This window comes from Lathyrus oleraceus, chromosome 5 (genome assembly GCF_024323335.1).
Source record: "Lathyrus oleraceus cultivar Zhongwan6 chromosome 5, CAAS_Psat_ZW6_1.0, whole genome shotgun sequence".
Taxonomy (NCBI): domain Eukaryota; kingdom Viridiplantae; phylum Streptophyta; class Magnoliopsida; order Fabales; family Fabaceae; genus Lathyrus; species Lathyrus oleraceus.
Genome location: NC_066583.1, coordinates 429,740,152 through 429,758,822, shown reverse-complemented (window position 1 = coordinate 429,758,822; position 18,671 = coordinate 429,740,152). Strand labels below are relative to the sequence as shown.

Below are 18,671 nucleotides of genomic sequence, written 5' to 3'. Positions count from 1 at the left end.
AGACTACATGAGAGGAAAGCTCTATACCTGAGCTTAGTATACACATATATTAGACTCCTGGATAGTTGTGTACATCTGTATTTCGCGCGTTGGGGGTCACGAGAACCACACCCAGACTAGATTCACTTGGAAGTACTTTTGTCCAATGAGTATTCACTACGATAGGGTATTTTCATTTCGAGTCGATGACTCTGGGAGACCTTCTAGGGAACACCTTGGAGCATAGTCCACACCTGTAAGGGGGATATGGGTTTTCATTGCAGGAAACCATAGACTCTACCTACCTTGATACTCATGCTACGTCGAACTTTTGAACCTACAACATGTGGCACTTACAGATTGTCCAGAACTTGCCAGAGTTCCGAGCCCATGTGACTTATTATCATATCATCATTACATTATCATTCATCATGACCATTTTTTTTGCCTATGCATGTCTTTTCCAGGAATCCAAGAGTCCAGTCTATTTACCAAGCAACTGAAGCGAAGCATGAATCCCGAGACAAAGAGCATCCACAATTACAAGTTTGTGGAACCTCCATTGGCTGTACTGAGAGGACTTGGGGAACGTTTAGACCTGACTCACAAAGACGCCTTCAAGGAAGCGTATGGTAACCAACTGGGTATTCTGAACACTGAGGTCAACATCACCGCTATGCACACCTTGGTGCAGTTCTACGATCCACCACTAAGGTGCTTTACTTTCCAAGATTACCAGCTAGCGCCGACATTGGAAGAGTACTCTCATATTCTGGGTATTAGGATTAAGAACCAAGTGCCCTACATCTGTACTAAGGAGCTTCCTGAATATCAAGAACTTGTTGAAGCTCTGCATATGGGAAAGAAGGAAATAGAATTGAACTTGAAACCAAAGGGTGGAATCCATGGCTTCACCTCTAAGTTTCTCGTAGACAAAGCTATCACCTTCGCTGAAGCTGGAAGTTGGACAACCTTCAATGCCCATCTAGCTTTACTCATCTTTGGGATTGTCTTGTTTCCGAATATGGAGGTGTTCGCAGTCTTGGCTGCCATTCACATCTTCTTGACTCAGAACCCGATTCCCACTCTTCTTGATGATACTTACTATTTCATCCACGTAAGAACCCAGAAGAAGAAAGGGACTATCGCCTGTTGCACCCCTTTACTGTATAAATGGTTTATTTCGCATCTACCCAGTGAAGGTCCCTTCGTTGAGAACAAAGATAACTTAAAATGGTCCCAGAGGATCATGTCCTTAAAAGCCGAAGACACTCCTTGGTATTCTCGAGTGTATGATGGTGTCAAGGTCATCCTTAATTGTGGGGATTTTCCTAATGTACCTTTTCTTGGTACAAAAGAAGGAATCAACTACAACCCGAGGTTAGCATTGCGACAACTTGGATATCCTATGACGGACAAACCTGATCTCGAAAGTGTAGAGGGTTTTGTTTTATACGAAACAGTCGAAGAGACAGAGTTGATCAAGAAGATTGTCAAGGCTTGGGGGTCGATTTGTCCTCAAGTAAGAGCGGAGATGGGTAAGAAGAACTGTATCGCCAAGAAAGCTTACACCAGTTGGATCAAGAGCAGAGTTAGTGAGGTCTTGTTGCAGTTCCCGCCCGAACCATCCATGAACCTCCAATCTCCTGAGCCAGAGAACCAGCCAAATTCTGAGGTGGATGAATTGAAGAAGGTTATCAAGACTCTAGAGAAAGAGAATGTCGATCTCAAATCTAAGCTTGCTAAGATCTCACTAGAGAAAGAAACCTTGAAATTCAATTTGAATCAGAAGAGAGACCGAGTTCGTCAAGCCGATGATGAGGTACAGACAAAGGTTTTCAAAAGACTCAAAGGGACTTACGCCAGTCTAACGACCAAAAAGAAGCAGTTAGCTGAAGCCCAATACCGAGCTGGTAAAGCAGAACTAGAACACATGGAGCAAATGAAGAAACTTCAAAGCCTGCTAGAAGCTTGTAAGAAAGAGTTGAAGGATGAGAGAAACCGCAACAAACATCTAGAAGTCACCCTTCTCCAAAAACAGTACGAGCTGAATCAGAGACTAGAAGAGATCCAAGAGCTGAAGGAACGATCACATGGGAACTTGAAAGACAGCAACATGCAGTTGAACAAGCATCCTGAAGACCCCTCCAACCGAGGGAAGATAGTTGTGAACAACATGACAAGCAAGCTAGATCACAATCCCCCACTTGAAGGGAGTGCAATGTTGGGAAAATGGGGTGTTTGCCTATCCCCAAAATCTCAAGCTTACTACGAAAAGTTGTTATCCAATTGCTTCTAGTCGCTTGTAATTCACTAGATTGAGGTCTGATAGGACTAATGTGATCTTCTTGTAGCCGATGGGCATTTCCTTGATGTATTTGTATTATGTTTTATTGACATGGAATAAAAGAGTTTCTCGATTATTGGCTTCATAAATTGTCTCTCTTTATTTGCTTCATAATTGCTTGTGTTAAATAAACTCGCAGATTCCTTGGAATTGTTTCCTTTACAAAAATAATAGTAATGATAATTTTGAATGCACATATCAAATCTTTTTGCATACATACATGCATCCACGCATTTACTTGCCAAAAGCTGTAAGAAAACAAAATGCTTACACTCGCCGTTTTGCTGCAGCAACAACGACGACTCGTCATCCGTACTACACATGTTCCAGCAAATTCAGAATCATGGCAGAATATGAAGCCGACAACGCTGCTGTCCGTGAATCCCTTGCCCAGGTGCAAGGAGAAATGAACTTGTTCAGGGGAAACATGGAGACCATCCTCGAGATCCTCCAGTCTTAGAGGAGCCCTGCCTCTGCTACTGCCAACGTCACCCGTGCTACTGGGGTGACCGTTCCCGATACCAGTGCTGGCACTACCGTCGACCCTTCGGTGGAAACCGTGGTGCCTAATTGTCAGGTGGTCCCCATGGATCCTGCTAGGCTTGTTGCTGCCTACCCGTGGGGAATTCCCTCACATCTTGCTGCTAGCCTCGCCAGTGGGGGAGCGTTCTTCCCTCACCCAACTTTTACTGCTGCTACTGGAAATGCTGGTTTCCCTTGGGTTCTTCCCACTCTCCAAACTACCCCGGTCATTGTTGCTGATTTGGATGACAACCAGGGTCAGGTCCCTGACGACCTCCCTAACGATGAAGAAGACTACCGAGGCCCGCGCCTCCACTTTCAACTTCCCAGTCAGACTGCTCAAGCTGCGAGCACCAGTCAGGTCCCGACCGTCCCTTTTGGCTACCCAAGGGCAAACTCTATGCCCATGATGATGAACCCTGCATCCCAGTACATGCAGACAGGGGCACCTCAGGCCCCCAATGCTCAACTTGGAATGTAATACTTTCAACCTGCTACTGCCGCTCAGACCGTGCCACCAGGTTTCTCCTACCCGCCAATGTGGTTCAACCCGAACATGCCCGCACCAATCGCTCCCGAAGCCTCCCGACCGGCCAGTCAGGTCGCTCCTCCCGCTGTTGATCCAACTAGACCTGCAGATTACCAGCTCTTGGACGAAAGAATAAGGGCCATTGAGGGCTTCTCTTCTTTTGGCATAGATCCTCGAGACCTCTGCCAGGTCCTGAACGTGGTGTTACCCCAAAAATTCAAGGTGCCTGACCTATCCAAATACAAAGGCCTTAGCTGTCCCCGTAGTCACCTCACTATGTACTGCAGGAAGATGGATTCGCACATTGATAACGACAACCTCTTGATTCATTTCTTCCAAGATAGCTTGACTGGGGCTTCCTTGGACTGGTACATGAGTTTGGAGCGCTCGAAGATCCGGTCATAGAGGGATCTCTCTGAGGCATTCTTGGAATAGTACAAGTACAACCTTGACATGGCTCCAACAAGGCTTCAATTACAGAACCAGTCGCAAAGATCTAATGAAACCTTCAAGGAGTATGCCCAGCGTTGGCGTGAAATGGCGTCTAGGGTTCGGCCAACATTATCTGACAATGAGTTGGTCGATATCTTCATGGGTACGCTGCAAGGGCTGTATTTTGAAAATATGATTGGAAGTTCATCAACAAATTTCGCTGACATGGTTACTATTGGGGAACGTGTTGAGAGTCAGCTGAAATCTTAGAAAATAATAGACACGACCACACAGCAGACAATCAACAAGAGGCTGCATAAGGGCTTCGCTAAAAAGGAGGGGGAGGCAAACGCTGTCATGGCAAAGGCTCGCCCCCGATATCAGGTGCTGATGGCCCCAATGTCGTACTATCCATATCTGTATGTCGCCGCAGCTCAATACCAACAACCGCCTTTCCAGTATCAACCACGGAGAAGCAATCAACAATCAGCTCCTACTCAGAAAGATCAAAATCGACAATACAACCGTGACAATAGAGGGCAGAGTCAGGGGCAGAATAACAAAGGAAATCATGGCAGACACGCTCAGTATGACAAGATCCCAGTACCATATACTGACTTGGTACCATATTTGGTCCATGTGGGGGCTATCGTGCCAAAAGAAATCCCTCAGGCCATGTCGCCTTACCATTATAAACATAACCCCAATGCCTCATGCGCCTAACACGCCGGCCACGTGGGACATTCCACCGAAGACTGCTGGCCGTTAAAGAACAAAATACAAGACTTGATTGATAGGAAGATCTTGACCTTCTCGAAGGAAAAGCCAAATGTAAAGACAAACCCTCTACCTAATCATGATGGTCCTACGGTCAGTGTTGTCATTGAAGAAGAATCTACAGAACCTGTGAAGCGGGTTGATGAGGTGAAAACTCTGTTATCCGTTATGTTGAAAAAACTTGAAGAGTTTGGGTTTCTAGAAGGAGTTCATAATGATTGCTCAGTGTGTGAGTCTGATCCGGATGGTTGCAAGCAATTGAGAGAATGTGTGCAAGAATTGATGAATCAAGGGTTAATACAATTCTCCAAGTCCAAAGCAACAGAAGAAGTGGCAGGGATTGAACTGATAACAATTGTATATAGGAAGAAGAAGGTTGAGGCTCCTCCCAAGAGGATTCAGCCGATTCATTTCCTTGTTCCAACTCCGTTTCCGTATCAAAATACCAAGGCAGTGCCTTGGAATTATGAGACCACAGCGTATTTGGGAGGGAAAGAAATCCACATTCCTGATACATAAATAGTCAACATTGCTGGAGCGGGAGGCATTACTCGAAGTGTCTGTGTATTCGCTCCTAAATACACTCCTAGGGTGTCTCCAACACCCAAAGTTGTCTCGCCTAAAGAGCAGGCAACTCCTACACCGACTCCGCAGGCAGGGGCAACTGTACTCGCCACCCCGACCAGGACGACTGCTCCAGTGTTGACGAAAGTTATTGACAATGATAAAGCTGTCGAGGTTGAAGCATCCAAGGGTAAAGAGCCGATGGTTGAGAAAGAACAGTCTAATGATCACATGAAGAGTATCACCTTTGAGGAAAGTCAGGAATTCCTCAAACTGATCAAAAAGAGTGACTTCAATATTGTTGAACAGTTGAACCAAACGCCTTCCAAAATATCAATTTTGTCTTTGCTGTTGAGTTCTGAAGCTCACCGCAAAGCATTGCTGAAAATTCTAAATACCGCTCACGTGATGCAAGATATCACGGCCGATCAATTTGACGACGTGGTTGCCAACATCACCACCAGTAGGTATCTGGGATTTAATGAAGTAGAGTTACCTCCTGAGAGAAAGGCCCACAACAAAGCACTACATATTTCAGTCACATGTACTGACTCTCTCTTATCCCGAGTCCTTGTTGATACTGGATCCTCTTTTAATATACTGCCAAAATCTACATTAAGCCAGTTACAGTCCAAGGGGCCTGAAATGAGAACCAGTGCATTGATTGTTAGAGCTTTTGACGGTTCCCGAAGGTAGGTAATTGGGGAGGTCGATTTGCCTATCTGTGTTGGACCACACCAGTTCGATATCACTTTCTAAGTCATGGACATCAACCCAACCTACAGTTGTCTCTTGGGTAGACCATGGATTCATGCCGCTGGGGCAGTCACTTCTACTTTGCACCAGAAGTTGAAGTACCTGATAGATGACAAACTGGTAATTGTGTGTGGGGAGGAAGATTTGTTGGTCAGTGAACTCTCCTCCTTCAGATATGTTGAAATAGATGAGGGAATTGTCGAGGTTCCGCTCCACTATCTAGAATTTGAAGATGCCAGTTCCATATCAGCCAACAACAATCTATCATCCGCTACCATCCTATCCTCAACAAAGAGTGCCAAGCAAACATGGAGAAAGGCCCGCTTCCCGATTGGGGTAAGGTCTTCAATGTGGCAGAAAAACGTGACATGTTTGGTATCGGTTATCACCTGGCAACACGCAAGGTGAGTCCGAAGAAAAAGAAATTCAGCTCGATCAAGTTCAGCAGCGCCGGCTATCAAAGAGAGCATACTGTGGCGGTCATTAGAGAGTCCAGTGGTAACAAGCCAGGGGCACCCGGCCTCGCTAGCAGATGTCCACCAGGATTCAAGCTTCCCAATTGGACGACCACCGTGATCCTTATGGTGTACTCGGAAAAAACATAATGCATTTTCTTTTCTCCGTCCCTCGTCCCTGCCCGAGACGAGAGGATAGCTTGTAAGGTCCCCTATGTTTAAAAGTATTATGTGAATAAATAAAAGTACTTTTTTGCATGCAAAACTCGCGTTCCTTTTCTTTCTGTTATTTTCTGTCTTCACTAAAAAACAACGAAATGGCAAAAGATATCTTTTTCCTTTTTCCACTTTTTCTCCAAAAAAAAGCATACTAAAATGAGCTCATCATATGGAGAGAAAATAAAACCATTGATTACGACATGGCTAAAATCAGCTATGAATCTAGATTTCCAATCAACCAAGCTGAAGACGGCAGTGAGGAAGATTGTGAATTACCAGCTGAACTAGCACGACTTCTTGAGCACGAAGAGAAAGAGATTCAGCCATACAAAGAACCAGTGGATGTCATTAACTTGGGTTCTGAAACTGACAAAAAAGAGGTAAAAGTTGGGGCATCTCTCGCCAAGCATGTACACTCCGAGTTGGTAGATCTGTTACGTGAATATGTCGATGTCTTTGTTTGGTCATATCAACATATGCCAGGGTTAGACACCAACATTGTTGAACATCACCTACCGCTCAAGCCTGAATGTCCTCCAGTCAAGCTGAAGCTCAGAAGGACCAAACCCGATATGGCGCTCAAGATCAAGGAAGAGGTTAAAAAGCAGCTAGATGATGGCTTCTTAGCCATTTCTGAGTATCCGCAGTGGGTTGCTAATATCGTTCCAGTTCCTAAGAAAGATGGTAAAGTCAGAATGTGTGTAGACTATTGAGACCTCAATAGAGTCAGCCCAAAGGATGACTTCCCTTTGCCTCATATTGACGTTTTGGTCAACAACACAACTCAGTTCTCCGTCTTTTCTTTCATGGGTGGGTTCTCCAGGTACAATCAGATAAAAATGTCACCAGACGATATGGAGAAGACAACCTTTATCACACCTTGGGGAACTTACTGCTACAAAGTCATGTCGTTCGGCTTGAAGAGTGCAGGGGCAACATATCAACGCGCCATGGTAACACTCTTTCACGACATGATTCATGAAAAGATCGAGGTTTATGTGGACGACATGATTACCAAATCCAGAACTGAGGAAGATCACTTGGTAAATCTGAAAAAGTTATTTGTGAGACTCCGAAAGTTTAAACTGCGTCTGAATCCGAAAAAATGTACTTTTGGGGTCCGATCAGGTAAACTTTTGGGTTTCATAGTCAGTTAGAAGGGTATCAAGGTGGATCCCTACAAAGTTAGAGCCATTCAAGATATGCCAGCTCCTCGAACAGAAAAAGAAGTTTGAGGCTTCCTTGGGCGGCTTAATTACATCTCCAGATTCATATCTCACTTGACAGCTAACTGTGAACCGATTTTCAAATTATTGAGAAAGAACCAACCGATTATGTGGAACAACGATTGCCAAGGGGCATTCAATAAAATAAAAAAATACTTGCAAGAGCCACCAATCTTAGTACCACCGGTTCCGGGTAGGCCGCTCATTATGTATCTCACAGTGTTGGATGAGTCCATGGGTTGTGTTTTGGGTCAACACGACGACACAGGTAAGAAAGAATATGTTATCTACTATCTCAGCAAGAAATTCACTGAATGTGAGACCCGATACTCACTTTTAGAGAAGACTTGTTGTGCTTTGACTTGGGTTGCTCGACGCCTGAGACAATATATGATTTGCCACACTACTTTATTGATATCCAAGATGGATCCGATAAAGTATATATTTGAAAAGCCTTCTGTTACTGGTAGAATTGCCCAGTGGCAAATGATACTAACCGAGTATGATATACAGTACGTGACCCAGAAAGCAATAAAAGGGAGTGTTCTGTCTGACTATCTCGCTCACCTGCCTGTCGAAGGTTATCAACTGTTGAGGTTTGACTTCCCAGATGAGGACATCATGTTTATCAGAGATTTTACTATGCCAGGCTTCGAGGTAAGCCCTGAGGAAGGCCCTGAACCAGGATCGCGATGGACGCTTGTGTTCGACGGTGCTTCCAATGCCAGAGGTCATGGTATAGGTGTTGTTATCACTTCTCCAACCGGTTTCCGCATTCCATTTACCGCTAGATTGTGTTTTGACTGCACCAACAACATGGCAGAATATGAAGCATGTATATATATTTTAGAGGCGACAATCGACTTGAGAATCAAAGTCCTTGAGGTATTCGGTGATTCAGCTCTGGTAATCAGTCAGGTGAAAGGTGATTCGGAGACTCGGGATAGCAAGTTGATACCCTACAAAGAGCACATCAAAAAACTGATATCCTATTTTGACGAAATCTCCTTTCATCATATTTCTAGGGAAGAAAATCAGTTAGCAGACGCTCTAGCCACGCTAGCATCTATGTTCAAAGTCAAATGGAAGAATGAAGCACCATCCATCCAAATTGACCACTTAGATAAACCAGCACATTGTCTAGCAATTGAGGTCGATCCTGACGATAAGCCTTGGTTCTACGACATAAAGACGTTTCTGGAGAAACAGCAATATCCCGAGGGTATATCCATTACCGATAAGAAAGCTCTAAGAAGACTCTCTTCCAAGTTCTTCCTAAACGGTGATGTACTATACAAGAGGAATTATGATTCCGTACTGCTCAGATGCGTGGATAGACACGAAGCTAGTATAATCGTAAGGTCCATACACGAGGGCTGCGAGGGTGTACATGCGAAGGGTCCTGCTATGGCCAAGAAGATTCTCCGGGCTGGTTATTATTGGACGACAATGGAGGTTGATTGCTACAACTTTGTGAAAAGATGCCATAAGTGCCAGATATATGGTGATAAGATCTTTGTGCCACCAACTCCGTTCAATGTTCTAACTTCTCCATGGCCCTTTTCTATGCGGGGCATCGATATGATCGGGATGATAGAGCCCAAAGCTTCTAATGGACATCGATTCATCCTAGTCGTTATTGATTACTTCACGAAACGGGTCGAGGCTGCTTCATATGCTAATGTCACTCGACAAGTGGTTACCTGGTTTATCAAGAAAGAGATAATTTGCCGCTATGGAATACCTAGCAAGATCATCATTGACAACGCCAGTAACCTCAACAACACTATGATGAGGGAGTTGTGCAAAGAATTTAAGATCGAGCACCACAACTCTTCACCATATCGGCCCAAGATGAATGGCGCCGTAGAAGCAGCTAACAAGAATATCAAGAGAATCGTCCAGAAGATGGTCAAGACGTACAAAGACTGGCATGAGATGTTACCTTTCGCTTTACATGGTTATAGAACCTTAGTCTGCACATCCACTAGGGAAACTCTGTACTCTCGGGTTTATGGAATGGAGGTCGTCCTACCGACCGAAGTCGAGATTCCTTCACTCAGGGTTATCATGGAAGCAGATCTTGATGAAGCTGAATGGGTTCAATCTCGGTATGACCAGCTGAATCTAATTGAAGAGAAGCGTTTAACGGCCGATTGTCATGGTCAGTTATACCAAAGACGTCTCAAGCAAGCTTTTGATAAGAAGGTTCTTCCTCGTGCATACCACGTTGGAGACCTCGTGCTCAAGAGGTATTCTGCTATTCACTCAGACCCGCTAGGCAAATGGACTCCCAACTATGAGGGACCTTTCATAGTCAAAAAGGCCTTCTCCGGAGGGTCTCTAATCCTCACAACAATGGATGGGGAAGATTTGCCTTCGCCTGTGAATGCAGACATAGTCAAAAAATATTATGCCTAAAAATAAATGATGAAAGCCCGCTAGATTAACCTCCGCAAGGTGAATCTAGGAAAAAATGGCTATCCCGATGGACCAAAATATGATTCGTCCATGCAAAAGTTAGGGAATATATATGAAGCTCGCTAAGCCGAAAACCCGAAAGGGCGGCTTAGGAAAAAAGGAGCATCCCGGTGGACAAAAAGAATTGAAAGATCCAGGAAAAAGTTAGGGATAAAGGCATTGACTATGATCCTTGAGTCTACATGCTACAAGCTAGAGATCAGAGGGTCAAGGACCGATCCAATCACCGTCAGTCGAAGCAAGGTCTTGGGATTCAGATTATATGGTAGACTAAAGCCAATGTTGTAATCAATGGAGAAAATCATACAAAATATTTCCCATTGCCATTTCAATTATTTTTTTCAATTTTTGCAACGTCCTCATTAAGGGCGTCTGCATCCTTGTACTCAACATATGTACAGATTTTATATCAATAAAATTCAGTTTATTCCATCAAACATGTTTGTTCTATGTTTTGCATGCAAAATAACTGGCTTGTCTTACTCACATAATGCTTTAAAATTTCGGGGAACAATAAAAAGCTACATTAAAGAGAAACACTTTGCATTACCGTTGAAACCCGATAAACCTGATAGGTGATCGGTGACTCAACAGTGGCGCTACTTGAATAGCTGGGACACTTTAGGGGATTCCAGCCTTTTAGTATTCCTTAACAGGCAGGGGATTCCGTGATGGCAGCATTGGCACCAATTAAAACTTCTCGGCAATCATGTTCTAATCCTCGATGATGAGTCGGAGTTCACACCACAATAAAGACTCATCCCTACATATGACAAACAAGGAAAAAACATGCATCATAAAAAATATGCATACATCATGCACTGCATAAAACATCTTCTCCACACTGGTAATAAAGCCAATTACCTGGTCCGACAAATTTCTGGCACGTAGGTATTTAATACTCTTCTACCTTGATGACCTAAAAAGCTTCCGCAATTCCTGTATTCAAGTCCAAGATGATTAAATAGGGGCAGCTGTTGTACCCCTAAATTTTCCCTCGCCTTTCTCACCTATGCATCCAACCACTTGATCAGGAGATGACTTGCATACATTCATAACTCATCCACATGCATCATTCCTCATGGATTCAGAAGAAACTTGGGCCCATAAAGCTAGGGTTTACATAGACATCAAAGTCCAAAGGCATGGCCTAATCACATCATCAGCATAGGGGATGTGAAACCTTAATGAAGGTGGTGAAGGTTGACTTCAACAAAGGTGTGGTCAGACAGTCTAGGGCCTTTAAAGCCCTAATTCTTCAAGGCATGACTTCATGGGGATTCACCTATGCCTTATCTGGGTCTCCAAAACCCTAATCAGAAGATGGGAATCAGATGAACTTGGTGGTTTCATGGTACATTCACGACCCTTCAATCTTTACCCTTTGTCAGTTTTGCTTGGCCTAACCCTTCTTGGGGCATTTGTTTTGGTCCCAAGTCCTCGATTCTACCCATATGGTTGTGGATATGCCTCTGGTCCTGATCATTTGAATATCCAAATTCCTTGTGCTTCAAGCCATTTGTGGTCATGCCATTGGTACATGGACACTATGTCAAAACCCTAATCTTATGGTCTCACTTGATGGCTTTGTTCATGTACATTATCAGTCAAGTTATTTTTCAAAAGTCCAAGTCATAAAATAAAACAATTTGGAAACCAATTTCAACCCATTTGTTGATCCATTTCAATCTATTCCACATCATTTTAAACCATTACATGTGATTCAATATAAGAAAATACAAGAAGTGACATTTTTAACCAATTGTTGACTTTGGTCAACATTTGACGTTTTGGTCAACTTTGACCAAAGTCAACCCAAAATCCATAAACCCAAAATTCCATCATGATCACCAATACATTGTCCGTTTACAAAGAAAATACAAAGAAATTGGAATTTTTGACCTTTTATTGAATTTGGTCAACAATTGACTTTTAGTCAACCTTGACCAAAGTCAACTTCCCCATTTTTTTAATTTTTTTTTTGTCATCCAAAACCTAATCTAGCCTTTGGCCTTGATTCTTTATCCAATTTCCATGTTTGGTTGTGTGCTCCCTTGTTTGCTTCATTTCCAAGTAAGTGTTTTCATGATTCAACCTTATATTTTGGCTTGTCAAATCTTGGTTTTGATTTGCCCCAAACCAAATACTAGTGGCTCTAACACAACACAACATAACACAGTGTGATCCATCCTTCATCGCTTAACTCAAGGGAAACAGGGAAAGCTATAATGGAGAGCATACATGGGCCTTGTCATAAACTTGCAGCAAAAATATAACCAGATTATCCCACAAAAAGGTTGGAACAACAACGTAATTTCAAATCAACACGATGCCTGCAGCTATCCACATAATCACAATCCCCCGGCCTTTCAGAAGCAGCAGAATTGCCACTGCCCATTGATTTTCCGAGGTTGATGCTGAAGCTAGTATAGAGTTGGAGCAGTGTAATAAAATGTTGTCGTCAAGCCATGCCAGGAGAACGATTTCAATACAGGTTTTTTGAGGGTAGTGATAACAACAGTGTTGTTGATGCATATGAACCGAAGACCCAATATTGAGCAGAATTGCATTAATATCCAATGCTGCAAGTACCGAAAGACCGTCTACTGTCACAAGCTGTCTTGTTCGTCGGTGGGGCACTAGCTGCAATATCTGCATACACTCTACAATACTGAGGAGTTATACAGTGGAGATTTTAACACCACCACCGCATTTGATGAAGCGTGTGAAAAGGTCATAAAACATTAGGAGAAAGTAGAAGTGTTACATTGCTCCTTGCTTACCTAATGCTCAGGAAGAAATATGCTTTATCAAAAGCATGACAAACAATGAAACAAGTCCTCTGCCTCACCGTTTCATCTTCATCAATTCACGCCGCTCCCTCCGAACTCATCTTTCTTCTCTCACACTCCAAGCCTCTTCTGAGACTTCTTCTACCTCCTCCTCCTCTGTGGCCTCACCAAGAAAAAGGAGTTGAGAATGTGGTAATTATAGGTTCAGGCCTTGCAGGATACACCGCAGCAATATATGCTGCACGAGCCAATTTGAAACCTGTAGTGTTTGAGGGTTACCATATGGGTGGTGTTCCTGGGGGTCAATTGATGACTACAACTGAAGCAGAGAACTTTCCAGATGGAACTACTGGACCTGATCTAATGGACAAGATGTGATGACAGGCTAAACGTTGGGGAGCAGAGTTGCATCATGAAGACGTTGAAGCTATTGATGTGAATAGTAGTCCTTTTACTATCCAAAGCAGTGAACGTAAGGTAAAGAGCCATACTGTAATATTTGCTACTGGAGCAACTGCAAAATGACTTAGGCTACCCAGAGAAGATGAATTTTGGAGTCGAGGAATTAGTGCTTGCGCAATTTGTGATGGAGCATCACCTCTTTTTAAGAGTCAAATTCTTGCTGTCGTTGGAGGGGGGGATACAGCTACAGAGGAAGCGTTATACTTGACAAAATATACTCATCATGTTCACTTACTTGTACGCCGGGACCAACTAAGGGCTTCTAAAGCCATGCAAGATAGAGTGTATGACAATCCAAATGTCACCGTGCACTTCAATACAGAGGCTGTGGATATTGTAAGCAATACAAAAGGACAAATGTCTGGCATTTTAGTAAGAAAGCTGGATACCGGGGAGGAGTCTGTGTTTTAGGCCAAAGGGTTATTCTAAGGCATGGGCCATTCACCAAATACCCAACTTTTAAAGGCCAAGTTAAACTTGACCAGTCTGGCTACTTGCTTGTTAAGGAGGGCACTGCAAAAACTTCAGTTGAAGGTTTATTTGTTGTTGGAGATGTGCAGGACCACGAATGGAGGCAAGCCATAACTGCTGTTGGATCTGGATGCATTGCAACTTTATCTGTTGAGAGATATCTCGTCAACAGTGGTCTTCTTATAGAGTTCCATCATCCAAAACCAAAGAGAAAAAGGAAGGAACAGTCCAAGGATGAGACACTTCTTACAGTTGGCGGCGCTTGTATTAGCAATGTTATTAACCCGCCTCAAGGAAATGAACACAATGGTCAGGACACAGTTAATGGGGATGTTAAGATTTCAGACACTGTTGCATTACCTTCCACTAAAACGGATTCTCAAAAGAAAACAAGGAAAAGAAAGGAAGTGCAGTTGTGCGTGTTACGGACATCCTAAACCGAATGCAAGCTGAAAATGCTGACATCAAAACTAAGTCGAGCTGCGAGCCAAGATACCATGTTCCATAGTTGCAATAGAAAGAGAACAAAGCACCAACCAAAAGGTACTATTAATCCTAAGTTTCGACCGCTGGGACTCATGTAGTATATTCTAAAATAATGGAATATTACATTTGGAATGATGGAGTTTAAGCCATGTATTTGGAGCATATAATGGAAAACGGCATTCTCTTTTGATGGTGGAGAAGCAATACTGTAGAATAGGATAAACTGTGAACCCCAACATATTACTTCAATGTTGAGAGTCGCTTAATGTCATGGCCATTACCACGGTATGTCAACTTCCCTGTGAACCATCTCCTAGACTTAATTTCTCGATGCCACAGTAGTTCAGGACAACTCTGGATAGGTGAGGACATCTTATTACGGAAGTTAGATTGGTATTGCAGAGATTTGCTTCCGCAACCGTAACTTGGTTCATGTGCCAGCCGATTTTGGGCAAATCCCGACATCGGTCGCAGCGCCAACACCAAAAATTCAACCTGCAGAAGTCCAATAGCATACCAAATCAGGATCAAATATTCAAACCCATTCATTCCACATCCTAATCTACAAACCAAATCCATACGTTCACATTCAACCAAACAAGGAGCCTAGTACACCTCATTCGAAACGCACACAGGCACATTCAAAGTTATCTCAACCTCAACTAGCAGCATAAATTTTGGCAACAAGCATAATTGGCCAATTAACAGTTAGTCAGTCCAACTGTGTCTTAGCATAAGTGTGCAAGCTACATGTGCAGATTTTCTTAGCATACTGGCCAAATTCCGGCACTCGCGACACATCCATTCCACCATATAGCTAACTGACAGCTTGACAGCACAAAGTACCATGGATGAAACAATCCATTAATTATCATGTAACACGGCTAATTATGACATAGTTATTCAAGTGAAATCCACCATAAACTGCATAATTAAACTCCACATTCTAAATATTTAGATTTTTCTGCTAACAACCTCCTTCTAACAGGATTTCAAAAAACAACTAACATATATTACTAATGTGTCCTCATATTCAATAGCTTGCATCCTGCATCATCAAACCAATTGTGCATCATCTTAGGTTTTAAAATTCAAGCATGCCACTGATGGAGTAAATTCCAATGTGCTTGAGCTTCAAAGCATAGTGACGCTCCTGTATGCAATTCAAAAGGCAACATGATCAACAACCATCAATCCTGCTAGCCGGTCATGACAGTTCTTCAATGTAGTGATACATCAACAGTCAGAACGTTCAAACACACGAAAGCCTTGCCAGTTTCAAGCGGCGGATTAGTTAACTTCATCGATAATTAAAATCCCTAACAGACATTACCTAACAGTCCGTAACAAAATAAGTGAAAACTCATAGCAAACATCCAACAAAAACACAATAACCTGCAGCAACCAATTCAGTTCTCATTTAGCTATTTCAATTGAACCATAGTTAACCTTCAAATTAACTACAAGTATGTTCATAGTTTCCATTTGTTCTCTACTAGCTAACACAGTGTGCTAACAGTTCTAGCACTTCATTTTGATGACTAAGTTTAGAATTTTTTCTAACAACCAATTTTCCAAAAAATCACATACATCAAAGCTTACTCCAGTTTGGCCAGTCCAGCTTCTGTCCAATTTACTGCAGTTCGGCATCAAACCAGCTGCTAGCTATTATTCAGCGACAATTCGACATCCGGCAGGCACCCAAGCAGCTCGTCAAACTCCCAAGTAACACACCCGGCATTGCAACATGAAGTTGTTCCAAGTATGGAGTTGTTTTGGTTGGCAAGAAGAGAGTATACACCTGAGTTGCTTCAGATCTGAACTCTTACCAAGAAAACATATGCGAATAACAAGCGTGAAGTATGTGATGCTTCCAGGATTACGGCGGACGCCAACTTCCTAACCAATGTTGCTAGGATACAAACACCGTGTTGCTCATGTGCGTACCAGGAGCACAACCTACGAACGGATGAAAATCGCGTCAATAATCAGGCAGTTCCAGGTACCGACGCTCCACGACATAGACCCTGCAAAAAACTTATAAAAGTTAGACATTCCCCTATTACTAACCAGAATTTATGAGAAATAGTTTTGAATGGCATAACACTCCGTCGACACGTTCCGCTAAGTCGTCACCAGCACATAAGCTAGACTAATACTTGCTAAAAAATTCACTTAATTTAACCTGCAATACAAATCCATGGAAAAAGAAAGAACGGTATAATTCATCACATACATGCATGACATGGTTCATTCCAAACAATTAGCAGTCAGCATGGATACCAATCACAACAGAGATTTCAAAGCCATTCTACATGCAATTCAGGGTTCTGTTCAGAATATCATGTGTGGGTCTTTCACTAAATTCACATAACTGCTCTGTTACATAAGTTCCAATCCACTTAAATAAATAACAATCCAATAGAGATTGCAGCCTAAGTAATTCCCTTATTAATAGGTTAACATCAACTTCTAATAACAGGTCACTATATAACAAACTTGATTGTAACAGAGAGCACTTTTTCACAATCCAACTGCCTAACCGTTTTTTTTAACTGAATCAAACTAACCTAATATAACTAACTGAGTCAATATTAACTAACTGAGTTTTCAGTTGACTCAGTGAGCCAATGCTAACTAATTCCATGCCTTCTCTAACTAACTCCAAACCTGAATCCAAAGCTAACACTTTCCAAACCTGAGCTCTATTTAAGAAATCCATCATTCACAATTTGAGAACCCTGGGAACCTTGTGAATTTGTGCACACTCTCTCTGCAACTTTTTTCCTCACCCTCACCAAAGCTCTCTCACTCTCTCACAGAAAAGCCATTGAAGCTTCATCTCTAAGCTTCAATTCAGCTTGAGCTTAACCACTACATTTCTTACCATTATCAATCCAGAATAAGAGGAAGAAGGAACGTGCATACAAGATCAAGAACTCACCTGTTGAAGTTTCTGATCGTCTTCTCCGGTAAGTCCATCTACCTTCTGTAACGTTTTCTTACATTGAGCATATTGGAGTGTAGCTTTGAGGCTAGGGAGTGAAAGTCCTTTGGTATTAGAGATTAATTCGTGATGCACTCCATTTAATTTAAGATTAGAGATCTAGGGTTCTTCCACTGTTTAGGCTCGATTCGACCAATCCGAGAACCATCTCCCAAATCCAGTCCCGTATTCGTGTTTAGCTTATCATGGTGCATCCGGTGGTGGTAATATCTTAGTGTTAGGCCACTACAGGCACCGGCGACAGACGCCGACGCGGTGTTTCACGACGGAGGCATAGTGAGGTGGACAGTGTGAAAGCGTGCGATGAATGGAGTTTCAAACTCTGTTGACTTGGACAAGTCAACAGAGATGAGGTCTTGGGCTCAGTTAGTGAGGCCCATAGGAATTTCCCCTTTACACCATTGTTTCACTAATACACCCCCCTGAATAGTGAAGGAAATGCATCTTGGGCTCATCCGAGCCCATTAACTTTTTTTCTAATTCACCTCAAAATTCCAGTATGCACCCCCCCCCTGAAAGTTTGAACTGGTTACGGGCTCAGACGCAGCCCACTTCTATTTTCGTTTCACACCCCACCTTTGTTTTTGATTATGCTTCCGAACAAAAACTGTATTGGGCTCTCTTGCAACCCATTCACGCTCCTACTGTTCGCATCCCCAATTTTGTTTTCGCCAGTGGAACAAAGAAAAAACTGTATTGGGCTCATTCTGAAGCCCATTAACCCAATTCTGTTTTTTACACACCCTTTTCCAATTCACCTCTCCTTTTAATTTGTTTTCTTAATTGTTTTTCTTGCAATATAGTTAGGATAAAATTAGGATTAATTCACATTTTAGAATTTTAATTAGGATTAATTCACATTTTAGAATTTTAATTAGGATTAATTCACATTTTAGAATTTTAATCACATTAATTCACATTTTAGAATATAATTAGGATTAATTCACATTTTAGAATATAATTAGAATTAATTCACGTGTTAGGATTTTTCATTAGAATTTAATTAGGAATTTTAATTAGATTGGAACTAGAATTCAGTTAGAATAAAATTAGACATATTTTAGAAATTGATCATTTTGCCCCTTATGGGCTTATTTTGATATTTTGTAACGAAATTAGCATGCTCCCCTTAGGATTAGAATTCGATCATTTCCTAATAATTGTAG

The 18,671-nt window shown here is 42.4% G+C and overlaps 2 protein-coding genes, 1 long non-coding RNA gene and 1 pseudogene across 3 annotated transcripts; 3 read left to right on the top strand and 1 right to left on the bottom strand.

Annotated features, from left to right (window-relative positions):
• The first annotated feature begins 490 nt into the window (after positions 1 to 490).
• On the top strand, positions 491 to 2,278 carry LOC127081166 (uncharacterized). The gene has a single exon (XM_051021447.1). The coding sequence runs from the start codon at positions 491 to 493 to the stop codon at positions 2,276 to 2,278; it is 1,788 nt and encodes a 595-aa protein (XP_050877404.1).
• A 4,502-nt stretch (positions 2,279 to 6,780) lies between these two features.
• Positions 6,781 to 9,893, top strand: LOC127081165 (uncharacterized). The gene is made up of 5 exons (XM_051021446.1): positions 6,781 to 7,226; positions 7,404 to 7,708; positions 7,868 to 8,074; positions 8,387 to 9,120; positions 9,798 to 9,893. The coding sequence occupies exons 1-5, from the start codon at positions 6,781 to 6,783 to the stop codon at positions 9,891 to 9,893; spliced, it is 1,788 nt and encodes a 595-aa protein (XP_050877403.1).
• A 3,142-nt stretch (positions 9,894 to 13,035) lies between these two features.
• Positions 13,036 to 14,803, top strand: LOC127085239 (thioredoxin reductase NTRC-like; annotated as a pseudogene).
• Positions 14,804 to 15,894: 1,091 nt separating this feature from the next.
• LOC127085240 (uncharacterized) lies at positions 15,895 to 17,902 on the bottom strand. Its single transcript, XR_007789041.1, has 2 exons — positions 17,443 to 17,902; positions 15,895 to 16,525 (listed from the first exon to the last, which is right to left on the bottom strand). It is a non-coding gene; the product is annotated as an uncharacterized LOC127085240 (long non-coding RNA).
• Positions 17,903 to 18,671: the final 769 nt, after the last annotated feature.